Here is a 27,786-nt window from a genome sequence, read left to right on the forward strand (position 1 = left end):
TTTCCTTTATTAGTGTCCAGACAAAATGTAATTAAAAATAAAACCGTATTCTGAATTTGTGAGTTAGACTAACACAGGACTTCAATTAATTATTTTATAAGTTTACTTCAGAAAAGATACATTTTTATAATCACTGCAACAATATATCCACGTTTCTTGGATGGAGTTTTACAAAACACCTCTAAGAAAGTGCATCCAGCAACTATTTAGCAAAAATGTGTGGATCAAACATTTGATAGAATAACTACAAGAGCAGACCAAGACTTCCAAGGATCCAGAAGACTCTCTGGAGCTGTATGTGACTTTATCTGCTTATGTCGCAGAGATATTCTTTCAATGTTACATTTAAATTGCAGCGAAATCCGTAATCTGGATCAGATCTGGATGAAATTTAATCTGACGTTGGAGTGTAGTGATCTTGCACAGATATTGCAAGTTCTGTTCAAATCATGAGTTTTGACAGATTTTTTTAATACAGTTTTGTCCATAATAAGAGGTTGTGATCGCTTGAAAATGTGATAACGTTTTGTGACATCATCAGTGGATGAATTCTTACCAACAGGAACATACTTGGGAGACCACCTATCCATCACAAAACATTCAGATTGATCCATCTAGCAGACTTGCAGATGAAATCCTAACCTCCTTGGCAGAAAGCTTTACTCGCGACAGTTCAAATGATGTTTATTGTGCATATTCTGTATTTTACAAAAACAACATGGCAACAGTACCAAATGAAGACTACAGTAAGAAACAAATGCTAAACCATGTTTGTTCCAAACCTGAACAACGTCACCAACCTCCCACTCTCAGGTACTTTACATAGTAACCCTGAATGATGGGATGTGTTGTATTACATTCATACAGCCTGTTAATTAAAGCTTTAAGGGATGTAAACTACTTTACTCTCAGTGGCCTGACTGTAATGTAAGAATGCGGTGGAGAAGTGCAAGAGCGGAGGAGGAGAGTAGAACTTAAACACAGTGTGATGGGTGTGAAACGTCTGAACTTGTATACAGAAAACATTTGGATCAAAGTCATAGCCATACCAAAAGTTGCAAAGTGCTCAGGAAAAACCTCCAAGTGTAAACTTTCAATACTGACCAATCAGCTAAGAGTGTTAAAAATGGAAAGCGTGTGTGTGTGTGTGTGTGTGTGTGTGTGCGCACTCACGTAGTGTTTAGTAAAAACACAAACTTAAGCTTGTAATACATTTAAAAATGTAATAATAATAAAATAAATTCCTCCAGTTCCAGTTATCAGCTGATCCTGGACTCAGATCAGACTCCATGAAACGAAGGTCATTCAATCTGAAGTCATCGTCAGTCTAAACCTGGAGTCATGAGAAAATCAAAGTCGTAACATTTTCAATGTTAAAACACACGCAGAGTTAAAAGATATTGTTGACAAAGCCTGGTCCAGGAGTGCAGGGTTGTGATGATGCAGACTCACAGCTTCCACCACTGAGGTGAGAAGCGTTCAAAATCAGCCGCCACTACAAACTCTACTTTGAGCCTCCGTGAGGAGAGAGGTAGGGAGTATTAACGCGGCGAGAGCCGGCGTGTGCAGGGTGGAAGTCCAGGGCCTTGTACATAAAACATTTCATTCAACACAATGAACATTTAACCATTTCTCATAATTAAAAAAAATCCATTCAGGCACATAATTCAGAAAGATGACGTGATTTGCGTCATCATTGTCACCATTCATGAAGGCCAATGTCATGTCATTGGTCCATGTTCTGGATCGGGAAGTATCAGGGTCTTAAATGAGTGCAGACATAAGCAGGCAGCATCATGGGGGATCAGCCATGACGCTGCCATCACCTCTTGGTCAGAGTTAACTCCCGCAGCACAGGGAAGAGCTTCAGGATGGAGAGCTCTTCTGCTGAGGAATCAGCTAACAGGCAGTGATCCACAGGGACACGACTTCTAACTCTCACTCACTGGTCTTCTTCAGAACAGAAGGGGTGGAGTCCATGAACGGCCTGAAAGTGTTGACAAAAGCAAGTCGACAATTTTTTTTAAATGAGTAAGGTGAGTAGCATACAGTTAATATATGAATGTATATAATTTGTTTTAAAATGTGGGTATAAAATCTTCTATGTTTTCTTAAGTTACTGAGAGTTGATGTGTTTCCTGTTTGGGAACAACATTTATCTTTTAAGTTCCATGAGACATCGAAGCAAGAGAGCTGGAAGAGCTTGACTGCGAGCAACAGAGAGAGAAATGGAAGGTAAGTCACGGAGAATGGAACAAAGATGGAGAGAGCGAAGAAGAAGAATGGTGCCTCAGTAGTAGAAGGTTGATGATTGGATCCCTGGCTCTGCTAGTTTCCACTTAACCTAAAATTGCTCTTGAGAGACATTTTTAGCTTTTTAGCCGCATACATTAGCTGATTTTTTCTATTTAGGCTCCAAGAGATTCTTGAGTGTTTCAGATGGAGGATCAATTTAATGTGGAAGTTATCTATACGTTTCTTGTGAAAAGCAATATCAGGCACTGTTCCGAACAGATAATTGAATTAAATACACTGGTGTGATGTATCTTAGAGTATATCTAAAACTGACTTTGTGGTTGTGCATCTTGAAAATCTAACCAGCTGTTCCCCGTGTGATTCTCCAGCCATTTCAGGTGCTGTGCTTACCTCATGGGGTGGAGAGGCCAAGTCGCCTGCACTGGTGTGGGCAATGCAGAGCTGGGGCTCATTAACATGGCACTGTAGATGTTGGCTGCCACCACCAGGATGCAGAGAAGGATGGGACCAATGATGGCGCCCTCCAGACCCAAATAGTAGGCTCCTCCTGCCACTGCCAGACCTGTCAGATATGGGTGTCCACCACTGAAACAGAGAGACAAAAACCACCAGGACATGAATAAGTAATAATAATAACAATAATAATAATAATAATAATAATAATAATAAACACATTGAGTCACATGATATCTGGATATTGGAACTACATTGAATAAAGAGCAAACCCCTGCAATAGACAGCAGCAGTAAGAGTATGTTATTCTAAAGGAAACCAGATGGAACCTGATGTTGTGCTGCTTTCATTAGGTGCATCACCTACAGTAATAGATTTTATAAAACATGACACAACACTGATTAAAGATTTCACCAACGGCAGGATTTGCTTCCAAATACTCACCCAGCTTGTATGATTTATGTTCCAATGACATACGACAACAAGGTGGGAACAACAGTGTTGCACAAACGTACCCAGAGATATCAGAGTAGATGGCCGTGTCTACAAAATACGTGGGGAGCAGATGGCAGATCAGCAGCAGCACGGCCTTGACGCCCTCGCCCTGCGCCAACCACAGGTCACACACTGCCGGCAACGCCGCCCAATAGGTTCCCAGGAACGGCACCGCACCCAAGATGGCAGCCAGAGCTTCAGACCAGGACATTTAGAGAGATTAGAAATGTTTGGCTTGGCAGGTGCACATAAAGAGTTGAAACTAATGACTTTGAACATGCTGACTCACCAGAAGGAATGAAGACGATGTTGATGCCAAAGATGGTGTGAGTGAGCCAAGTGTAGAGGCCGTAGAAGCCGGCCATTTTCAGAGAGGCATCAAAAACTCCTCTGTAATACAAACACATGAGATATATTTATACATTCTGTAGCTTCTCCAACAAACACAAGATCATTTTTTTTAGCGTGTGACTAACCTGATAGCCTCTTCTACAGACTGGCCTATGATATTGGAGGAGGGTCCAGGCTGGGACAGCGGGGTCAGGCTGATCACCCATTTCACAGGTTTGTAATATTCACCACTGGAGCTCAGGAGGTAGAAGAGGGTGGTGAGAAAAATCACCTGCAGACAGCAAAGAGAAAGAAGAAGAAGAATTTTTAAAAAGATATTTAGTCACAAACAAATAAATCAGAAGGTCACTGAGGGTCAGAAGACTGTGCAGTAACAGAAAGAGGCATTAAAGAAAACTAATCCTTCAATTTTGAAGGATTAGTTTTGTGTTGTGACCTACAAAGTTCAAAATGTGATATTTAATAGACTTAACTATTAATCTTTTATTAATATTAGAACATAATTGTCAAAAACCTGCAAACAGATCCAGGGAGCAGTTGTACTGTGCTTCTTTCTCTCCTGTGTAACAAAACCTCCAGAAAGCCTGCTGTATTTACCGCACTACACAAACACAGCTGAACCAAATGACCCAGTGTTATGGTTTATAGCAGTGACTGTTTCATACCAGACTCAGGGCAAAGTTAAGCAGAGCTGTGCCGCTGTAGAACAAGACAGTGAAGAGGGTGGTGGCTGTGGAGATGAGGAGGCTGAGGTTCCTGCTCATGACCACCCACAGAGACTCCAGGATCTACAAGAAACAACCAGGTGACAGTGAACACATCATCCAAGAGGAAAGTTTGAGACGCAATGATTTATGAGCTGTTGCTGCAACTGTTAGAGGACAGTTCATTCAGTGCTGACATGCAGCACAGCGTGCAGCTAAAAAACCTTTAATATTATAAATATCAACTCAGAATTGACCTAGAATTTAGACTTTAGCCAGTGTTTTTACTGTAATGTAGTATTAGACTGACTGCTAAATCAATGGAAACAAAACATATGCAAATCCTCTACATCATAAAAACAAACGTAAAGACAAATCCACACTTACAGAGAGCAGAGTCTCAATATTGTCCTGTAGGAATGAGGCAACGTCCTTCCAGTCCAGAATGTCCACTAACCAGCTGTTCTGTCTCTGAATGATCTTGTGTCCACGGTGGCGTCCAGAGTGGGTCACATTCTGGAAAACACATGAAATACGTCATGACTTTGACATTTCAAGCCACAGTAAATCTTTTTCTCTCCTTAGCTTACCTTCACAAACCAGGAGTGGTACAACCGGTCCCAAAGCTCCAAAACCTGTTTCTCAATCACTGCTGTGTTGTTCATTTTGTCTCCTAACATCTTTTGAAGCTGCACATGGGAAAAGAAACACAGAAAGATTTGTTCCACGTCTGGAGGTTGTGGTTTGATTTTCTTCCCATTTGATGTGAGATGAATCAGTGACGGTCATAATTCCCACCTTGTGTGTTATCCATTCTCTCCCATGTTGATAAACATTAGTAGCAGCTGAATTCATAGCCTTCTGGACCACACGAGCCTCCGGAAGCCAACTAGAAAACGATGGTGTCAAAAAGAATGAAAGGTGTTCAGATGGTGAAACGTCATAAAATCCTAAACATGAAGAAAAAGATTTAACTGTCCTACTTTGCCCATTCTGGATGGTTAGACACAGTCTCATTGATGAGATTACTGGTTACCTCGATGATTTGAACGCTCTCATGATGAACCTAGGAGGATAAAAACAAAAAGGTTCCTGTTGTTATTCAAAACCATGTGCCACTCAAAGACAGCGGTGTCATTCAGCAGAGCAGAAACAGAACCATAGCAGTCAGCAGCAGCGCCATCAGCAGGGTCCCTGTGACCAGGAGGAAGATGATGAAGATGCTGATGATTTTATCCAGAGATCGCTCCAACCCCACGATGATCTGCACGGAGAAGACGGAGGAGACACAGAAGAACAGGGAGGGGAAGCAGAGAGGTGGTAGAGTACAGGCACAAAGTCAGTGATGCTCCGAAGTGGATGAAAACATACAGTGATCAGACACATGGAGAAACCTGTGTTCTTCCCATGTGAAGAGGCCATTTTGGATCTAAAGGCTTCTCTCTTCTGCCATAGTTGACCTCTACACACACATACACTCACACAACGTTGCATTTCAGGGCAGAAAAATGCGACTGAAACACTTGGGCTGTGTGACCTTTGTGCCTCTTTTATTGCGTACGTTCTGTTGTCACCTTCTTCAGTTCTTAACTCAGGTTTCTCAATGATCCAAAACTGTATCAACAGCAAACTCATAACTGCTATTAATCATCGTTTGTATGAGTTTGTGACCATGAGTGAAAATAAAGTTAGAGGAAGAGGCTGTGTTAACGCTCCTAACCACGTATTACCTAAACACAAGAGATCACTAATGAAGTTATTGACAGGCCACACAAAAGTAAAACACAAAAACTGAGTTAAACCACTGCTTCCATGATCTCAACAAAAATCACCTTTGTAAAATAACTTTCAAGGACACATGAATGAATTAGCAATTATATGTTATGTTATGAGTCCTGAATAAGGAAGAAACCTCTGCTTCTGGCTGCTTTAATATTGTGGTCCACCCACAACAGTCATAGTGTACAAATGATAAGGTCAAATGCCTGCAATAACTACATTGCTGAAACAGCCATGTGACATTATGACGCCCTTTTATACTACAGTTCAAGTCAAAGGTCTTCCAGGCTTACACCAGGGTTCAAAATCTTAACAGAACCTTTTTCCTCTACACTGAAAAGACAAAATAATATCAATGTGCTCGTCTACAACACGCAACACCCATAACTGAGGAAATAAAACTAAAAAACAGATCACAAGTTTAGTTTCTTTTAAAAGGAAAGTACTCATTAATAGTTAACGTGACTCACTCAGGGATAAATGATGCATTAACTGGAGACTGTCAGACACAGATTAAGTAGTATTTATAACAGCAGGACAGTTCACGTGGGACCGACTCGAAATAAAACTCAGTGCCTCCATCATCCTCTGTAATCTTATGGTTTACTGAAAACATTATTAAAAAAAACAAAACAAGGGATAGTAATAAAAATATAATAAAAGGGTGTTTCTGTATTTTTATCATTTAAAAAGGTCCAGTGTGTAAGAATTAGTGACATCTAGTGAGGAGAAAACAGAATGCAACAAAAGCTTTGTCTGTGAATGACAATGGTCTTCACGTACCAGAAAGATAGTCTTTCTTCTTTGTTTGCATAGTAACGCAAAACACATATTTTGGCTGGTTAGGCTACAAAATCCCAACACCATTTTATTTGAGATAACTTCTGCTAATAAACCCTCCTAAATGTTACAAACTGGACCTTTAAGCAAAGCAAAACCGGAAAACTGAAGCATCAGGAGGAAACAGACACGTGGACATAGACAGAAGTCACAGAACTGCACTTCTACAGTCGTCATGTTTACAGCGTCTTGCACAGACACAAAAACGACTCCAAACATTTTTCTCGCACTCCAATCGCCTGTTATCTCTCTGGTTCTATATTTGGTGATGTGTGTTGTTGCTAGGAGGTTTCAAAGCCAATGGTTTTAACCTGTATACATAACAATAAAAGGTTTGAAATGAACTGTACGGCCACAGGTGGTGACCATTAGTGACCGTTTGCGTTTTGACTTGGACGATCACTCAGGTGTCTGTTTGTAACCGGAGGAGTTGCCCCCCGGTAACTAACTGCTACTTCGGGCTTCCCTTTTCAAACCAGAAGTCTAAGTCCATTTTCATATAGTCTTTGACTAACGTGAGACTTAAAATCATCGTTTCTCATCAGCAGTTTTCAGAAACACTGCCCAACTCTCCCACTCTGCTCTGCTCTGTCTGCCAGTCTCCTCTCTGAGCTCAGACACTCTCAAGCCAAACCAGCGAGTTAGATCAAAGCAGGGAAGCTACAGACGAGGATGAAGGACCAAACAGTCCCACTTCCCACAACTGTAGCTTCCTGTGAAATGTGAAAGCAGGAAGCGGGAGGGGGGGAAGCAGCAAGAGGGCAGACATAGAGGCCGGGTGAGAGGGTGATAACAGTGACAACACAGTGGTAATGCGCCAGTCCAAGCTACTCCAAGGTGTGTGCACACCTTCACACACACACACACACACCCACACCCACACATACTGTATAGGCGAGTTAATTCTTTATCCTCATCTCTCATTTCCTCTTAAACCAAACACTCTTACTGTCAGTCAATAGTTCTCTCACCACCCTTCTTCTCAGTCATTACCTGCTTGTTAAGCCAAGGCCAGAGCTTGGAAGGAGACAAAGAGACATTTGGAAGATTATTACCCGAAAAAGAAAGTGCGCAGCAGTCAATCACATGTACCCATGCAACAAGACCACAGCTTCTGTTTGGGTACAGGCAGTGAGGGGTCAGGAAGTGGCAGGCAAGACTCATTTACTGACCATACGTGTCATAGAGTGTCCGGTGCACATCACTGTGATTAAAAACACAACTGCATCCCAGAATCAACAGAACAAAGATATCTTTTAGCACCTCTATTCAAACACTAATGTTATTGGAATAAGAAAATGATTTGATATTGGCCAGTGAGGGTGGCAAAAGAAGACATAATCCTCACCCGGTTCATTTGTTATGGTCCTAAACGATACAACCAGCAGATATGGAGAACCATTATTACTCTGCTTACCTCTGGTCCTTCCCGTGTCTGTGTGCAGTGTGGTGCTGGGTAACGCGTGGTAACACACGTTTATCAGAGTTTATGAGGAAACGTTGGAGGAGACGAGTGAAACTGAACAGAATCAACAAGTCAAGGTCAAGAAAGGGCCTAGAATTCAAATCAATTCACTGAAGCTGAAATGCACTGGGGGGCAAAGAGGAACTGCAGGGTCTGTGAGCCCTCTTTCTAGTGAAATCAAAGACAGAGGAAAGAAGCAACTGCACTGGCGGCACAGCAGTCAGAGGCCTTACCTTGATGTCGACACGAAGCAGGAACTGTACTAGGCCTTTGATTGGTCCAGGCAGCAGGGCCTCCTCTCGCTCACCTCCGAACTTCTCCAGCACTGTCCACCATGAATACAGAGTCCGCTCTGCAAAGCCCATGAAGCCAAAATGGACCACCAGCTTCTTCAGCACCCACACTGCAATGCAACACCAGCCTCAGTATAACATATAAACTAATAAGTCATATGTACTGCACATGTGTGTGTGTGTGTTACCAGCCACAGGGATAGGCAGGAGTTTGAGGATCCAGAGGTTGAGCCAGACCTGAACCAGAACTATGGCCCAGACCAGTATTATAAAGTAGATATCACTGGCTCTGTGGGGGTTTTTCTTTTTCTGGAAGAAGCCGGCAGAAAATGAACGAGAGCCCTGCAGAAACCCAGGGGTGGCCGGTTCAGGGCCCACAGACTGCACACCATCTTGGGATAGATGAGAGACATAAAAGACCGTGGCCAAATAGTGAAGCAAAAGAAGAGGATTTTTTTTAGCTATTAAGTGTTGGTCTTATTAATGAATATTTAACTTCACTTCTTATCATGACTTTGCGTTTAATGTCCACTAAATGCAGAAGAAAATGTATAAAAACAGGGAGTTTGCTTGGTTAGCCACAGATGTTATTGACTGACAGTGTTGTAGCGTATGAGTGGTAAAACATCAGTGATGTTTCAGGGTGAACTGAAAGTGTCTTACCTGTGCTACAGTTTTCACTGGACTCAGTTTTCAGATGAATGTTGCTACAGGAGATGGCCATGTAAATGGTATTAGCAGCAAATGACAACACCTGGCCCGACAGCTCACCTGAGCAGACGAAAAGAGACAGAGAAATATCAAGGGTGTGATCTGATGCTCCCAACGGGACACAAAGTGTTGCAGGTCACTTTTGTTTTAGAACAAATACGGTCAAAGACAAATAGAGACCAGATGAAGCTGAATCTATTGAGCATCAGGGATAAGAAATAATAAAAAGTCACACAGAAGGTTCAAAGGTTTAAAGGTGATGACTTAACAGCCTATGTTAGTATGAATTTTAAACCAATTTGAGGTTCAGAGAAGGGCTGGGTGTCAATATGGATTTCTTGAATCAATTTGATTCCAATTCGATATTTCAGTTTTATACCAAATTTACTTGGTTGTGAAAGAGATTTTTCAAAGAATTAATTGTGCAGATTGTACGAAATTTGGAAATCTCTAACCCCATGCATTATTATTAACATTTACATTTAAGTAGTTACATTAATGCACATTCAGTTCAAAATAAACAAACAAGAAGTGCATCAGAGCGTTTGAAGTAATTACTAAGTAAAGCCCAGTAGAGGGTGCTGCATCCATGCCTTCTTTGCTCATCAGAAGAAGACAACAGTAATGTTAACCTTGATAGAACTTGATTGTACTTGACATTACTCTGGTTTCAGTGGCAGGGAAACAGGAAAACTGCAATGGATCATTAAATCCAGGACAGTTCACTTGACTTGACATAAAGACTAGAAACAAGGGAAATGGGTAACTTAGCTCTGTCCAAATTTAACAAACACCAACTATCTGTATTCCATACTTAACACAATCAGTTTTTTAAATCACATGCATGTCTGCCTGGTAGATTGACAATATGTCTGTTAACTGGTAAAACGTGAATGTATGCACGCATGTCCATAAATCATCACCTCTGCCAGGAACAGGTGGTTTCTCCTGGGATCCCACGATGAGGAGAATAACCACGCTCACAAATATGGGCACTCTCCATGAGCCGGTCAGAGACACTGAAAACAGAAATGAGTGTTATACAGTAACTCTGTGTCTCTCTCTGACATGCATGATGCTTTGCTGACAAACCGGTTATCACTTGGAGATGATGCTGACATTTTGGCAAATATTTACTAAGACAATAATGATCTTTTTTCTTCTGTGTCACTTTTTTTAAACACTGACTTAAGTCTTGTGTGTGCTAAAAATATCTATGACTTCCTCAACTTACAAATTCACTTTGCATGTGCCTTGTGCCAAAGTCCTGTGAGCTGCCGCTCTCTCTTTCTCAGCTAAAAAAACATAATCAGCTGCTTGTGCTTGTTTACAGAAATCCATCTTAGTTTCTTCAAGCTGCGTCGTGCAAGTAAGTCTAACTGTGAGGAAATCATCCCAAGCACAAGTATCTCATCTCTGCCCTCACCTATGTAGAAGAGGAAGATGACCCAGACAGGAAGAGCCAGAGCCTTCAGGTAGCGCTCGGTTTGAGGACTCCACTTGAAACAAACCGCCAACAAGTAGCCAAACACCGCAGTGCACACCTTATAACACAAAAAAACAACCAAAAAAGTTGTTATTACAGGTTTTGCTTTCCACATTTAAACTCTAAGTGAAAGGAGTTGCTATAAAAATGATAATTAGGCCAAGCTTTTGAGGTCTGAACTGAGGTGAATGTAGAGAATTCCTACTGAAGAAGAATTTAGTTTGATAAAACCACATAAAAAACACCTTTCACTGTAATCTCTTATCATGTCCCCATTCATAGACAGAGACTGTGTCGGGCTCCTTCTGTATTCAGTAAAAACAACACACACTTCATGAGGAGGAGGAACATTTAATACAATTTGTATCGAGTCAAGGAGACGCTGAGCTCAGGCCCCTCGTGATATTTTAGAATAATAAAGGTATTGAAAGAGCAGGATAATAGATTAGGTTCTGTGAAAAGTTTTGGCACATGCTCCAGGAAAAAAACCAAAAACTTTCTGCTTTGAGTTTAAACAAATTAGACTGTTGATGATTTCAAGGAGCAAAAACTTGACACTGTAAGAAAGGTTTTTGTGGGTTTGTACCATAAAACGTGTTTAAACCTGTCCATGTCAGACTGTCATAGAAATATGTGACATGTGATATGTGATATCCATATGTTTACATCCTTAATGTTGTGTATACATTATAATTTGTCACACTAAGGTTTTGGCATGTGATTCAAGGATGTTATATGTTTAGAGTTAGGAGATGTCATCCTGTCATATAGACACGACATGTTTTTCTCCCTCATGGTCTAAACTCAAACTGGCACTGAACTCTAGGTTAGACTGTACATGAGCTGCACCAAGAGTCTTGTAAACAGATCTATACCAAGGCTTTATTTCCTTTTTGATTTGCCACTGTGAATGATAATAAGAGTATTACAGTCATGTACATCAAACATCTTTGTGGAAGAAATGTTTTCTAACCCTGCTTTTAAAAAGCACAAGTACTTCTTACGTTTACAAAACTAAGACAATCAAACCTGCAGATGTTCACACTGAAAGAGCTGGAACTTGTGATTATATTTACTTAAAGATCAAGTGTGTATCATACTTTTTTTAGGGCTGCAATAATGCATTGATTATTAATTGATTATTCACTTAATTGTCAACAATTTTTTTAAATAACTAAACCAAGCTTTATGATTTTTCCTCTTAAAAAAATCAAATCTTTTTCTAATTTGCTTCTTAAATGTGAAAAATGATCTGGTTTTATGAAAATAATTGTTAGCTGCAACCCATCACTTGTTGTTGATCAATATTCTGTCAATCAAGTTGTCTTAGTTCTTTTTATTGTTCTTCATGCATGAACTTTCATTTGCCCAAGATATTATTATTTATGATTATCAATAGCTGACGATTCATTTAATAATCAATTAATAGAGTAATTGTTTCAGCCCTACTGAGCACTTAGTTGTTGAGCAGGCATATCTGCATGAGTGCATGGTTATGAAAATGAATCAATGTGAAAGAAAACGTTTTCTTCAATTAATAATTAAGAAGGGTGACTTTTTTCACTTGAGGCCCTGTCGCTGAAATGTGTGTACCCGCCACTGTTGTTGACCATCATGTGACCCTCTCTGTAGACGCAGCTCCAGCTGACCTCACTGACACTGTCTGACAGACACACAGAGGACCTTCTGTCACAGTCCAACTCCATTCACTCACCCACGCGGCGTGGAAACAGTCGAGCGCGGCCCCGATGATCCCACAGACGTGCCCGAGGATCACCTGCATGCCGATGACGCTCCAGAAATAATAGAGGAAGTAAAGCAGGGGCACCCCGGCTCCTATCGCCAGCAGCATAGTGAGCCTCTCCAGCACCAGCCTGCCCATCGCCTCCACCCCATAGTTCACACACCACACCGGGATTAACAGTGTCCCCAACACGATGGGTGTCCCACTGTCCTGCAGGCCGCTGAGCCACGAGCGCCCAATTCTGGCTAGGGAGTGTTTGAACGGGTGGAGGAAGGTTCCACAGAGAACTGCCCAGAGCAGCGGGCGCAGGAAGGCCTCCAGGATGAAGTAGACCAGCACAGTTGCCCCGCAGCAGATAGCTACAAAGATCATCGCCCCCGTGTTGTAAAAAGCCTGTTTGATGTTTTTGTCAAACTTTAGGGACGAAGGCTGTGTCAGTAGCTGGCTCATCATCCCAACGGCCGGCTGCACGCTCTCGGAGAAAGAGACAGAGTGTGGCCGCGCAATGCGAGGAGTCTCCGGCGGGAACGCAGCGGCAGACTCCGCCGCCGCCGCCGCCGCCGAGTCCTCTTCGTCTGCCATGTCCTGAGTCTCTGTCGGTACCAGCGTCTCTTCCCCGGGAATGTACCGCGTGAACAAACAACATATGACGCAGCAGTGACGAAACCATGGAGACCTTCTTCTTCTTACTTATCGCTCCGTTTGGTAAACAGCTCGTAATAAACTAGCGCCTCCCAGTGTTCCCCTGAACAGCTCTTGCCACTGCGGTCATGCCAGCCGCCGCTTTGAATCTGTAGCGCATCTATTCCTGCACTTACGGTACCTCAAAATCCCTCCCACTGTCCAAGTGCATACTGGATCATGGATCATTCCCTGAGAAATTCATTAAATTAATCCTTCAGAGGTACACTAGTATTGTTCAAAGTGACCCTGACTATTATTATAGAAACTATCAAGTCATTTTACTGTATGTTTTTGAATAAAGTCACTGCAAAATCCTTCCCACTGTTCTAGTGCATATGGGCAAAAGTATTTGTTTGAACAAAAGGAAAAAACATTTGAAGGCTTAATTGTTGCATTTGAAGTTGACACTGTATAACAGTAGATTTTATTTGTTACAAAAAACTGATGATTTCTTGGGGTTTCAATAATAAAAAAAATATATATTAGCTAACCTCTCAAGAAAGAACTTGAAGATTTTTTGAATGTGAGGAAAGTATTTTATTGCCAGTATGCACTTATGGGAGGGATGTAGATGTGACTTTATTCAAAACCATACAGTAAAATGACTTGATATTTTCTATAACAATAGTCAGGTCTCTTTGAATAAGGGTCCATTAAAAAGATTAACGCACCTCTTATGGAATAATTTTAATGATTTTCTGAAATTGAGGAAATGAACCATTCGCCAGTATGCACTTAGAGAGTGGGGGGGATTGTGAGGTACCGTAAGAGCAGGAATAGATGCGCAACAGATTCAAAGCCGCGGCTGGCTTGACAGGGTAATATTCAAACATCCTACTGAACATACACGGCCACCCTGTCCGAACCTCTGGTTTTATTTGTTATAGCAATTTTTTTTTACATTGGGTTAGACTATACATGTGAGGAAATATGATGATAATAACAATAATAATAAACTAATAAAATATCTTTTAAAAAAGTAGAAGAGAGAATTGAAGTGACATTGTAAGTTAATCTCTATTAGCTAACACTGGATTCACATAGAAAAAGTCTTCCCTGTCAAGTAGAATTTGGACATGATGGACCCTCTCAAGGTCTATCTAATTTAGACTGCATAACTTCTCTAATCCAATTTGGAAAAGTAGGAGAACAAGCCGTCTTCCATTTGAGTAAAACAAATGTCCTGGCTATGGCGTAGGCCACAAAAGGTTTGCAGCCAGTGATGAAATATTCCCATCCCATTCATGTCTTTGTCTTATACCAACTGTGATAGTAACCCCTGACTGCTCATATGATGCATCCTGTATCCCAGTCCAAAGCTCTAACACATTTTAAAGTTCTCCACTTTCTTCATCTCTTTCACGCAGTCATTTTTCCCCCAACTTTTCTTTTTTTTACATCTCTCATAAGCGTTCCAGATCAAAGCTGAGGTAACCAGAGATGAAAGCCGAGGTAGCGATTTCAGGAATTCTAGGGAAAGAGGGAGAAGAAGAGGCAGAGGAAATACAAGACGACGTAGAGTAGAATCAATGAGAAGGCTGATCAGCAACTTTTTGGATGCCAACTGCCACAAAATTCACTACCAACCAAGAGGAGAAGGCAACAAAAGAACGTTATGGATGCCAACTGCCACAAAACACCACCACTACCACTAACTAACTAATTCATCGCTGACAGAAGCAGAACATTGTGTATGCACAGTGTAAACAGGTGTGTAAACCAGGCACCTTACACCAGCCACCAAGATGGTAAACCAGCTGCTAACCCAGCCCCAGGCTGTAAAGCTAGACAAATTCATCAAAAAGTCTTTTTACAACATTGGGGCTATGATCTTTGTAGCTATCTGCTGCGGGGCATCTGTCCTGATCTATTTTATCCTGGAGGCCTTCCTGCGCCCGCTGCTCTGGGCAGTTCTCTGTGGCACCTTCCTCCACCCGTTCAAACATTCCCTGGCCAACTTTGGCCGTTCATGGCTCAGCGGCCTGCATCAAAGTGGGACACCCATCGTGGTGGGGACCCTGTTGGCCCCCGTGTGGTGCGTGAACTATGGGGTGGAGGCGATGGGCAGGCTGGTGCTGGAGAAGCTCACAGTGTTTTTGGCGATCGGAGCAGGGGTGCCGCTGGTGTTTTTGCTTTATCATTTTCAGAGAGTCATAGACATACAGATGATCCTCGGGCATGTCTGTGGAATCATTGAGGCCATACAGGACTGTTTCCACGCTATATGGGTGAGTGAGGTCCTCTATGTCTGGAAGTAGGTCTGAAATTGCACACAATATCAGTTTTTCACTGTGCCAATTTTAGCTGACATAGGGCAAAAGGCAGGGTACACCCTGGTCAGATCACCAGTCCATCACAGGGCCACATAGAGGCAAACAACCGTCCACTCTCACACCTAAAGTCATTTTAGAGCAGGGGTCTCCAACAAGTAGCTTGCAAGCTACCAGTTGCTCCCAGTCCCTTTCCAAGTAGTTTACCAAAGGTTTCAATAATCAAACAAAAATCTGCTTACATTTTTATCCAATCCCTCCTTCAAACTCATTCAGTTTGTTTGGGTTGAAATAAGCTATGACAATAATGTTAAAAAAGACAAGTAGCTCGCTGCCGTTTTCATTTTGTCAAAGTAGCTCAGAAGAAAAAAGGTTGGAGACCCCTGATTTAGAGTGTCCAATTTACCAAATCCCAGAAAACCCAGAGAAAACCCATGCACACATGGGGAGAACATCCTAACCCTAACCCGGGTCTTCTTGCTGCAAAGGCATGAGTGCTAACCACTACACCGACCATGTGGCCCCTCCTTCTCTTCACATTTTTGGGGACCCCTCCCAAACATTCATACGTTAAATTTGAACTTTTTTCTGCTTTTAATAATTTTTGACAAATACAAACGACTCCCTGTGTGTAGTATGGTAATGTCACCGGGTGACACGAGATCGAAACGCGGCTATACTGAGAAATAGAGTTGTGTGAAACAGCTTAATCAGCATTGTGTGAACTCCTTTGATAATGGTTAGAATGTAACATTTATTTATATAGAAAAGTAATTTGCATTTTTTTAAAACAATTAAACCTGCATTAACAACATTTTTGTCTTCTAAGGTGTGCACTGTGGTGTTTGGCTACGCTATGACTGTTTGTTTCAAGTGGAGTCCCCAAACTGAGCGCTACCTGAAGGTTCTGGCTCTTCCTGTTTGGGTCATCCTGATCTTTTACATAGGTGAGTGAATAATTGAGAAGAACTTTGGAGCTTAGACCCTTAAAGCAAACTCTCACTTTGTCCCTGGTGAGATTTCCTCACTGTTTGCCTACTTTTGTGAAGCAGTACACTTAAAAAAGTCAAGGATGGTTTTGTTTTTGTAGCTCAAACAAAACAGGAAACTGCCTCTACAGGTCAACAAGTCCATTAGACAAGGCGCATGCAGAGTAATGTAGTAAGATGAGGAAGTCTTGGATATTTTTAGCACACACAAGACCCATTGAAAACAAATGCTGGCCTTCAGGCAGTCAGTGTTGAAAACATGACAGAGAATAAGCTCTGCTCAGAAGATTAAGAAATAAAAAAACAGTCAAATGACCCTTATCATCTAAATATTTGCCCTTTATTTTAACATATTTTATGACACAAAGTTTGCCATTTCCAACATGCATGTGTAATATTGTCAACATTTCTGTTTTTAGCGTCTCTGACCGGCTCAGGGAGAGTGCCCATATTTGTGAGTGTGGTTATTCTCCTCATTGTTGGCTCGAAAGAAAAACCACCTGTTCCTGGCAGAGGTGATGATTTATGGACACACACATGCATTATACCACAGAGTCAGACTAGCTGTTTCCCGTCTTAATGCTAAGCTAAACTGATTTATAGCTGTACTTTAATGAGATTTACATGGAAGTTGAATAAGAATGAGTCATTTTTGCACATACACCAATTAGTGATAGTGAATTTGTCCTCTGCATTTAACCATCCTTGTTACACACCAGTAGTGAATACACAAAAGCTGGGAGTAATGGGGGATTTGGTGCTTTGCCCCGGCCCTTGGCTGTTCCAGGATTGGACCAGCAACCTTATAAACAACCATCAGCTGTCGAGTCATCACCTTTTTAACTCTGCACTGGAAAATTGAATTAATAATAATCATCTGAAGTGGCAATAGATTAAGCTACATCTGGGCTCCATTTTCTTTGCCTGGCTTGTTTATCTTAAAGCATGACAAGGCAACACTATCAGTTCATCTTGCGTCACAGAGTTACTGTTTAGCTTTTATTACAGGACAAAACCCACACACTACAAACCGATGTGGCGGAAACGTCACATGATTCAGAAAAGACTTTAATGGTGCCAGAGTTCACTGTGCACTTTAAATCTATGGCGATCAAGCAATATATCACAGAAGTAGGCAGACTGACCTGGCTGAATATGTCTGCGCCCCATAATGTCTCTGCTTTTCACAAACATGGTAACAGACATCATTACAGACCTGCAGTATCCCAAGATCTTAGACTTTCCCTCATTCTACTCCTTTCAAGTGAAATATTGATAAATAAGGCCCCAGCTTATGAAAATGTTAATTGGCTTCACTCTTTGATCCAATATTCATTTTTCTCTTCTCTCTCACTCATTTACCTCAAGATGGTGTTCAGTCTGAGGACTCTGAAAATGCTGCTCCTGGGTCCCTTGAGGATCTTTTCCAAGAAAAGAAAAGCGGCCATAGAGCCAGTGATATGTACTTTATTATACTGGTCTGGGCCATAGTTCTGGTTCAGTTCTGGCTCAACATCTGGATCCTGAAACTGCTGCCTATCCTTGTGGCTGGTAAGACTCACACACACACACATGCAAATAATGTTTGTGAAAGCACATGCAGCTTCATACAATCTGCTGAAGTTGATGATGAACTGCAGTGTGGACGCTAAAGAAGCTGGCAGAGCCGACTCTGTCCTCGTGGTGGACAGTGGTGGAGACGTTTGGACATGAGCGAGAGGAGGCCCTGCTGCCTCAACCAATCAAAGCTGTAGCTCAGTTCTTACTGCGCATTGACACCAAGGTAATCCCTGATGATTTATGTTACTGCTGATACAGTTACTGTTGTTATTTCCTCTCTCTTTGATTGTGTGTCTGATCACTCACCTCTCTGCTTCCCCTCCCTGTTCTTCTGTGTCTCCTCCGTCTTCTCCGTGCAGATCATCGTGGGGTTGGAGCGATCTCTGGATAAAATCATCAGCATCTTCATCATCTTCCTCCTGGTCACAGGGACCCTGCTGATGGCGCTGCTGCTGACTGCTATGGTTCTGTTTCTGCTCTGCTGAATGACACCGCTGTCTTTGAGTGGCACATGGTTTTGAATAACAACAGGAACCGTTTTGTTCTTATCCTCCTAGGTTCATCATGAGAGCGTTCAAATCATCGAGGTAACCAGTAATCTCATCAATGAGACTGTGTCTAACCATCCAGAATGGGCAAAGTAGGACAGTTAAATCTTTTTCTTCATGTTTTGGATTTTATGACGTTTCACCATCTGAACACCTTTCATTCTTTTTGACACCATCGTTTTCTAGTTGGCTTCCGGAGGCTCACGTGGTCCAGAAGGCTATGAATTCAGCTGCTACTAATGTTTATCAACATGGGAGAGAATGGATAACACACAAGGTGGGAATTATGACCATCACTGATTCATCTCACATCAAAGAAAACTGAACCCAAGAACTCAGGATGTTGACAGGAAGTCATGGAACAAATTTTTCTGTCTTTCTTTCTTTCTGTGCAGCTTCGAAAGATGTTAGGAGACAAAGGGAACAACATAGCTATGATTGAAAAACAGGTTTTGGAGCTTTGGGACCGGTTGTACCACTCCTGGTTTGTGAAGGTAAAATCCTGTCGGATCCATATTTTTTTTTCCATTTCATTTGACGGTAATGAGAGAAAAAGTATTTCATGTGTTTTCCAGAATGTGACCCACTCTGGAAACCACCATGATCTTGAGATGATTCAGAGACAGAACAGCTGGTTAGTGGACATTCTGGACTGGAAGGATTTTGCCTCATTCCTACAGGAAAATATTGAGACTCTGCTCTCTGTAAGTGTGGATTTGTCTCTACTACTCTATGTTGTTTTTATGACGTAGAAGATTTGCATATGTTTTGTTTCGACATGCCACAGTCTTTGTTTTATTTTGGCACTATTTAACATTTACAAGAATCAGTTGATGTTTTCTTAAGAAAATGTGTGTCAGCACTGAATGAACTGTCGCAGCAACAGCTCCTAAATTACTGTGTCTCAAACTTTCCTCGTGGATGATGTGTTCACTGTCACCTGGTTGTTTCTTGTAGATCCTGGAGTCTCTGTGGGTGGTCATGAGCAGGAACCTCAGCCTCCTCATCTCCACATCCACCACCCTCTTCACTGTCTTGTTCTACAGCGGCACAGCTCTGCTTAACTTTGCCCTGAGTGTGGTATGAAACAGTCACTGCTGAGAATCAAAATGACACGGGCAATTATTATTGGCAACATTGGAAGAATTGCAGCTCCAGCTGCAGGTTTTATAAACACAGAAGAGAAACAAGCCAAGTTTATACAACTGGTCCATTAATCATGCTTCTGCAACACTTCATATTCACTGATCACTGTTTGATTCTCCATAGTGAGACAGTTATTATATAAGTTAAGATAAGTTATTTGTCAAAAATGACAAAGAAAAACCCCTTTGTCAGTTCATGGTTGCTGTTATATATATATATATATATATATATATATATATATATATATATATATATATATATATATATATATAGATAGATACATATATATATATATATAAAAAGACAAACATATTCTGACCCACAGTGACCTTCTGGTTTATTTGTTTACTTTCCCTTTTCTGTCTGCAGGTGATTTTTCTCACCAGTCTCTTCTACCTCCTAAGCTCCAGTGGTGAATATTACAAACCTGTGAAATGGGTGATCAGTCTGACCCTCCTGTCCCAGACTGGACCCTCCTCCAGTATTCTGGGTCAGTCTGTAGAAGAGGCTATCAGGTTAGTCACATGCAAAAAAGCTTCAGAATATATATATATATATATATATATATATATGTAAATATATCTCTTGAACATTATTTCTGACCTCTGGTGTGTGTTTCTATTACAGAGGAGTTTTTGGCGCCTCTCTGAAAATGGCCGGCTTCTATGGCCTCTACACTTGGCTCACTCACACCATCTTTGGCATCAACATCGTCTTCATTCCTTCTGGTGAGTCAGCATGTTCAAAGTCATTAGTTTCAACTCTTTATGTGCACCTGCCAAGCCAAACATTTCTAATCTCTCTAAATGTCCTGGTCTGAAGCTCTGGCTGCCATCTTGGGTGCGGTGCCGTTCCTGGGAACCTACTGGGCGGCGTTGCCGGCAGTGTGTGACCTGTGGTTGGCGCAGGGCGAAGGCGTCAAGGCCGTGCTGCTGCTGATCTGCCATCTGCTCCCCACGTATTTTGTAGACACGGCCATCTACTCTGATATCTCTGGGTACGTTTGTGCAACACTGTTGTTCCCACCTTTGCGTTTGTGTTTGCGCCTCCCTGTGTTGCAGTGTGATGATCTGACTGTCAGAACCGTGACCACCAACGATGCTGCCAGTGGTGCCACACACACACACACAAGCACACACACACACACACACACCTGTGTCTGAAAGCAGACTCTGCCAAGCAGAGGGTTTTTTTTTTAGCAATAATAATAACCTCTGAGCGTTTTTACGGATGCTTCTCTGTGTTTTCAGTCACAGTCTGACCTGTTTGCAGCCGTCTCACTTTACCAGAGCGATGTTGCTGTTGCCTCCATCTATCTTAACAAATCACTTCCTGTGTGCATAACAGGTATGTCACTGGGTGACAACATCTTAACACTGCTATACTGAGAAACAGAGTGGTGTGGAGCTCATAGGCTTAATCACTGGTTTGATTTTAAGGGCCATTGGTTTATATTTAAAAGTTACGCACTACTGTTTTATGAAATTATTGGGTCTCAGCACCATTAATATTTATTTAACATTTTTTAATACGAGCTCAGGGGTAGAGCAAGTCATCTCAAAACTTGAAGGTTCGATTCCTGGCTCTGGTAGTCTACATGGTGATGTGTCTTTGGGAAAAAAACACTTATCCCCATATTGCTCGGTCGCGCCGGCAGCATGTGAATGGGTTTGAAAGATGAGGTCATAAAGACTGGAAGAGCGCTTTATAAATACAGACCATTCTTGTCTCTCTGTTTCAGTGGTGGACACCCATACCTGACAGGACTGGCAGTAGTGGGAGGAGCCTACTATTTGGGTCTGGAGGGCGCCATCATTGGTCCCATCCTCCTCTGCATCCTGGTGGTGGCAGCCAACATCTACAGTGCCACGATGATGAACTCCAGCAGTCTGACCTAAAACATGGAGCAGTCACGTCACATTGACCTTTATGAGCAGTGATGGTGTGATGACGTATGAAAAATGATTTTGAAATGTTGAGTAATGTTCTTCTTTATGTTGTTTCGGAATTTAGAGAGGAAATATTTTCTTCCATCGTGTGCACACTGGCTCCGTTTATAGCTAAAACATCAGAAAGAAATAGTAACGCACATTAAGTCAAATTATAGTTATTTACTTGCATTCCTGAACCCAGTGGGTATAATAAGGTGAATTGTGTTTGTTAAATAAATAACAATAACATATTTAGTTTTAAACAAGTTTTTGGAAGATTTCTTAAATCTTTGTTTTGTTTTTGTGACCGGTCGTAATAAATGTGTTAAGCACTGTATACATCACACACCTGAGACTTGATGGTAAATTAAATTGTGAATTAAAACTGTTGCTCCACTCATTTTCGACAGCTCTATCCTCCACATAAGGGTAGCGGGGGGTGGGGCCAGAGCTGACATAAGGTAAAAGGTGGAGTGGACAGCACTGGACAGGTCACCAGTCCATCAACGGTTCAACATATTACAGAGACACCTACAGTCAATTTAGAGTTCCCAATGACTTAATCCCCAACTTGAAAAAACCCACATGCAGAGAACAGCAGACTCTACAGCGAAAAGTCCTCAGTCAAACCAGGATCCAAGTTAATCCTATACAAATAACTCATTTGATATATTCACTCTGTTCCTCTGAACATGCTGTAATATTCTGTCTTTTCCCTGGGCCGCAGTCTGATTTGGCTTTGATTTTCTTTCTTCACATCAAAGTATGTGCGTGGTGGTTCTTCTGATGTCTGCAGCACAGAAAACAGAGTGAAGCCTTCCTGAACATGCACAGCTCTAAATCTCCTTAACTGCTCGAATACACCCACAGACATGAAAAAAAAGGAGAAGTAGACGGAGAAGACCAGATGAAAGCGAAGAAACAGGTTCACACTCACATGCTGAAGATTTAAACTGTGACATCTTGAGTTTTCTGCCTGTGTGTGTGTGTGTGTGAATGACGCAGTTGTCTCATATGTCTGCCTGATGGTTTGCAGTGGGCCTAATCCTGACAAATGAATAATTAAACAGATCAAGTCAAGGAGTTCTTCATACAACATTCTGCTGACATCACGCTGCTCTGTGAATGATTTGAAGAGGCAAACAACAGACCCAATGGGGCCTTTGCATCGCAGCCATTTTGACAGGTCACAGTAGGAAGATCACAGGTGTAAATAATCATATTAATAATGGCTGAGCTTCATTTGGCTCCCCCAGTTCCGAGTTTCACTTCTCATCTAAACAGAGTCATCAGTAATGTGATCAGTAACACCTGTGCTTTTCAGACTCTGCTCCTTTTATGCAATCCTCTTCTCTCTGACTCACTTGGGAAAGATGGAGGTGAACACAGGAGTCCTCTGTTTGTTGCACTACGCAGTCTCACCCTTGGATGTCACCACGTCTTACAGATTGGACCTTAAAAGCTGCTGCCAGGGGACAAACTCACATATACACGTAAACAATGTGTTAAAGATATACAGTATGTGACATTTCTGCATTGTAATATCTAAAAAATGACAATGATTATGTTTACCCAAATGTATATAAACACCACACCTCCTATGAAACACCAGCGTGAGGAGTATATTTGTCACAAATGGATCATGACTACACATCGTTATATGCAGCACGTTCTACCGCTCACTCAAACCCACGGGGGAACAAAAGGAGACGAGACAATTCCAATGATCCCACGCTGCTTCGCTACATCATTAAAATGGATCTTTTGTTATTGTTTTGATTGAGAAGTCTGTATATTGGCTATACAAGCTCAATATTCTGACAGCTAACATTAAACTGCAGTGATTGCTCAGTGACACTTGTCTCTCTAACCCTATAAAAATAAACGTTTAGAATATCCCACAAAACTTTGATACTGCTGACAAATCAGATCAGCCTGGTCGATGCATCTTCTGACCTACATACATACAGTATATCAATAATAGCATATGTCCGCCAGTCAATAACATCCATTCATTCATCTTCTACTGCTTTATCCTCCACATGAGGGTCGCTGGTTCCAATGCCAGCTGACATAGGGCAAAAGGCGGGGTACACCCTGGACAGGTCGCCAGTCCATCACAGGGCCACAAAGAGCAACTCTTAAGTATTTTTTGCATTTTGGCTTAAAAAAAATAACAAGAAAAAAAAAACAGCATTATGGTTCATTTTAAGACCTTGGAAAAAGCAGTTAAAAAAACAACACATGAAACTCCACACTTATTCTGGAGCTTTTAACTCAATCACTCACAGCAGAAATGGTTCAAGGTAAAAGACGCCTGAAATGTAATGAAAGTAAGGATATAAACAACAGATAATTACAAAGAATAAAAGGACTTATCATGAAAAAGCACATATTTGTTAAACCTCAAGGCTCATCTAAGTCTAAACGTGTTATTTTTTATTACAAAGCACCTGTAAGTGGAAACTCAAATATATATACTGTATATATAAAAAAAACACATACAGGATGGTTTACAGTTATTATCAGTGACCTTGGAACGTTGTTACTGTTTCTGGCAAAAGTGAACATGAGTTTTATGAAGATGTGCAGTCACGGGCAGAAATCACCATTGTCCTTGTTCTGTAAACTTTTCATCTTTATTTTCTACATTTGGATCAGCTCAGTGTGGAAGCCTGGACATGTCAGTCAACTGCAAACCCCCCCCCGCCCCCCGAAAATAATTTCAACCAATACACTCCAGTCCCTTGGTATCAGAACCAAAATCCGTTCACATCTTCACCACAGTAACTTGCTAAGACATGGGACAAAATAATAAAATAAAATCAGTCAACAGCCTCTTATCACTAACGTGTCCACAACAAAGATGAACCAATAGTGTTCCCTATGTATAAACCCTTCCTCCACTGGAGGAAGCTGAAATGGTTAGAACTTTAACACCTCCTACTCTGACTCGCTGCAGTAGGAGTGATACAAAAAAATATTGAGAAGGACAGGACACATGGATGTAACCGTGAGCCCGTCCGGCTCACGTAGATAAATAGTGAAATACTGCAGGTGAGCTCTGTAAAGTCAGATATGTAGTTATGGATTAAGATATGCTGTTTGCTGCTGCTGTGCTCTTTGTAATCCACAATCAAACACTCTAACTCCATCCACTCTTCATGTTATTACTCTGTCCCTGATTAAAAACACACTTTAGTTACTTCTCTGATGTTCTAAATGCTTTCCAGGCATCGTTTTCTACTGTAGATATGTCCTCAGAGGAGCGCAGAGGCTCGACTCTGATAAGCAAATAAAAGCAGCTCTTTTTTTTTCCTTTTTTTTCTCACTTTTTGTACAACAGAAGCAGGAAAATGCTGATCTGCTGTCAGCCTATGCTATGGACTCTTGGTTTTCCAACAGTGTAGATTCTGAGAGTTGTGTGTTTGAGTAAACTGAAAGCTGCAGAACTGATTAGCACTGAAGACGCGCTCGCACCTAAACTGACGTCACATCCTCCCTGACACTCCATTGGAGGAAAAAAAAGCCCTTGGAGTGTATGTTGAAGAGGTTGTTGAGAAGTGGATATGCTAAAATGAATTTAAGTATCAGGCTAATGAGCCTTATTTTTCTATATGTATACATGATGTGTGTGTGTTGTTTGTGTTTGTATGTGTGAGAAACTGCAGTTCCTTAAGGGGACTTCCCTAGGTTTAACACTACGTTAGGCAGTGAACATCAGATACATATGCAGAGTCCTCTGTACGTGTGCATGTTAGCTCTATGTGAAACATTTTTAAAGACAGACAGAGATGGAGTTACTGCTCTGTGGCACAGGACTGTAAAAACAGACAAAGCCATGTAAAAACTGGACATAGAAATCTCAAGATATCACAAACAACATTTTTCTCTATCACTAGATTTCTGCTGACAGCAGACGTAGAGTTCTCATGTTTAGGCGTCTCGTTTTTAGTTAGTTGTTTTTTTTTTTTTTCCTATTTGCAGTTCCTTGAAGAATTCTTCCAATGAGAAGGCTTCAGTCTGTAGGATGAAATGCCAAGGACGAACACCAGAGGGAGACATACACTGTTGCAAGACTACAGGAGGGGCTCTGACACGTGCACACTACAGTCTCACACATTCACACTTCCTCATGCACTCTTCTTCATAAGAGTTCACCAGAGGTCATTTTCAAAATCCATTACAAAATTAAATAAAAAAAAAAAAAATTCAACAAAGAATTCAGCCCCGTTCTCAAAGCATACATTCATCTCAAGATACACACACTCACTCACTCACTCACACACACACATACATACATATAAGTGCACACTCTCTGAAAAGAGGCAGTCAGTAAACCAGTCAGTAAAGTGATGAGTTGAGGGGTGGACCGCTTTGTTCAAGGAAGCTCAGAGTGCAGAACCTCAACTCCACCAGGCAGTCTCATGATCACTCAGTGTGGTTAAAATCTCTTTTAAAAAAAACCCCAAAACAAACAAACATAAAAGGAGTCTCTCCTCTCTCCGCCGTTCTGAGGAGGGTCAAACACACTCCTCCCTCTGATTTGACGCAGAGGTAGTACCATCTAATCCATCCTCCTCCCTTCTGGAGTCCCCCTTATGGGCAGTCTTTCCTTTCCTGGCGCCCAATTTTAATCCACACATCCATCCCCCTCATTGCTTACTCTGGGCTGCTGTGTGTGTGTTTGGTGTGTGGAATGTGGTCAAAAGACCTCTGGTAGTGTGACGTTGCGGAGCAGCCACTGTTGAGAGCGCGTGTGTGTGCAGTCTCTGACGCTGGGCACCTGGCTGTCCTCCTCGCTGGCCTTGTCCAAACACTGGTTACTGTTAACATGGACCAAAGTCAGCTTCTGCAAAGTGGGGGAAACACAGAATGTGGGTTAGATTAGATCGTTTTTAATGTCTTCAGTGGATTTGACTTTTATTTCAATCAGTTGCATACAACAAATAAATAAGGAGCAGAGTTACAAAACAGTGCTAAAGATAATAAAAAGTAACAATTTTTAAAGAAGAGCAATGTTTTCTGCTGTGTCCATGAATATATACAGTACGTGCGTGTGTGTGTGTGTGCGCCTGCATGGGCCTAAATGAAGGCAGTTAACACAGCATGTCTACTTCACAGTTTAGTTTTGTCAGTGTGAGGCATGCTGTGGCTGGGAAATGTGTCAACGAGGATATATTCCCCCAAACACGAAGATAATAAATATCACACTGACTGAAATGACAGCTGGTCGGAAATATGTGTTGTCATACTGTTAGTGCACCGGGAATAATCTGGGTTTATTATTATTATTCACAAAATATCTGGAAAAAGACAACAGAAAACTAAAATTAAATTATACTATTGTATTATGGGATGCATTTATAAGCGGGCTCATAAGACAAGCCAAACTAAACCTTTTTTATGACTGTGTTAACTTTGCTTTTCTTATACTGTTTTCAAAGGGAAAAGAATGATGTTAGGATAGAGTTTATTGTTTTTGTACCAGTAAGTCCACAAATGATGTAAACATCTTAACACATTTGTTTTCATCATTTCCTCCACTTACCGCGGGGTCATACTCCCAGAGCTGGTTGCCTTTGAGGTGGTGACACTTAAGCATCATGACAGGGCCATTTAACTTAGACACATCTAGACACAAGTCGTCAGTTCTTATCTCCTTATTGGCTGTGTAAGAGAAAACCTGCGAAACACATGGACATAAACAAATCTGTTTTACTGGCATGGACTTTGTACTTTTTACAAGCACTTCTCTTTCACGATTACGTCTCAAAATGACTGCAAATAAAAGTTTACTGTTAAAATAAACATTTTCCGTCAGCATATGTTACAGTATGTTGCTGCTGTTCTTTTTACGTTACCTGGTTGCCTCCCATGCCGTGGCAATTGAAAATGCCGACCTTCTCGTTCTCCTTGCGGGCCATGTTGTCCAGGCACTGGTTCGTCTCCACATTGCGAATCTGAACCATGTGCACACAAATAAACCCTGTGAGCAAAACTGTTCATGGAACATAACAATAAAACTTTTAAAGCTACTTATTAAGATGCTTCTGTATCTGTCTGTCTTTAAGTGAATGT

At 41.5% G+C, this 27,786-nt stretch overlaps 3 protein-coding genes across 4 annotated transcripts in view; 1 reads left to right on the forward strand and 2 right to left on the reverse strand.

Annotated features, from left to right (window-relative positions):
* Positions 1-667: 667 nt before the first annotated feature.
* Positions 668-13,310, reverse strand: tmem245 (transmembrane protein 245). 2 transcript variants are annotated; one of them, XM_058647711.1, is made up of 18 exons: positions 12,548-13,310; positions 10,774-10,891; positions 10,271-10,366; positions 9,300-9,407; positions 8,825-9,028; positions 8,577-8,746; positions 7,872-7,895; positions 5,419-5,523; positions 5,243-5,325; positions 5,058-5,148; positions 4,850-4,948; positions 4,647-4,775; positions 4,221-4,343; positions 3,681-3,826; positions 3,494-3,594; positions 3,225-3,399; positions 2,647-2,841; positions 668-1,987 (listed from the first exon to the last, which is right to left on the reverse strand). In XM_058647711.1, the coding sequence occupies exons 1-18, from the start codon at positions 13,157-13,159 to the stop codon at positions 1,939-1,941; spliced, it is 2,628 nt and encodes an 875-aa protein (XP_058503694.1). In that variant the 5' UTR covers positions 13,160-13,310; the 3' UTR covers positions 668-1,938. The 2 variants fall into 2 exon arrangements, with proteins under 2 accessions (XP_058503694.1, XP_058503695.1); XM_058647712.1 differs by lacking the exon at positions 7,872-7,895.
* A 1,376-nt stretch (positions 13,311-14,686) lies between these two features.
* On the forward strand, positions 14,687-22,083 carry LOC131471561 (transmembrane protein 245-like). The gene is made up of 15 exons (XM_058648170.1): positions 14,687-15,489; positions 16,361-16,478; positions 16,940-17,035; positions 17,889-18,071; positions 18,161-18,303; positions 18,440-18,544; positions 18,638-18,720; positions 18,815-18,905; positions 19,024-19,122; positions 19,204-19,332; positions 19,586-19,708; positions 20,144-20,289; positions 20,402-20,502; positions 20,597-20,771; positions 21,516-22,083. Exons 1-15 carry the CDS (start codon positions 15,007-15,009, stop codon positions 21,670-21,672), a joined length of 2,232 nt encoding a protein of 743 aa, XP_058504153.1. The 5' UTR covers positions 14,687-15,006; the 3' UTR covers positions 21,673-22,083.
* Positions 22,084-25,664: 3,581 nt separating this feature from the next.
* The window catches only part of galnt1 (UDP-N-acetyl-alpha-D-galactosamine:polypeptide N-acetylgalactosaminyltransferase 1), a 39,820-nt gene continuing 37,698 nt past the window's right edge, over positions 25,665-27,786 (reverse strand). The window contains exons 12-14 of the mRNA XM_058648239.1: positions 27,570-27,668; positions 27,257-27,391; positions 25,665-26,557 (exon numbers count right to left, since the gene is read on the reverse strand). Coding sequence (XP_058504222.1) covers positions 26,411-26,557; positions 27,257-27,391; positions 27,570-27,668 — 381 coding nt within the window. The 3' untranslated portion in view covers positions 25,665-26,410. The remainder of the gene's footprint in view (positions 26,558-27,256; positions 27,392-27,569; positions 27,669-27,786) is intronic.

Source organism: Solea solea, chromosome 13, assembly GCF_958295425.1.
Source record: "Solea solea chromosome 13, fSolSol10.1, whole genome shotgun sequence".
In the NCBI taxonomy this organism is placed as follows: Eukaryota; Metazoa; Chordata; class Actinopteri; order Pleuronectiformes; family Soleidae; genus Solea; species Solea solea.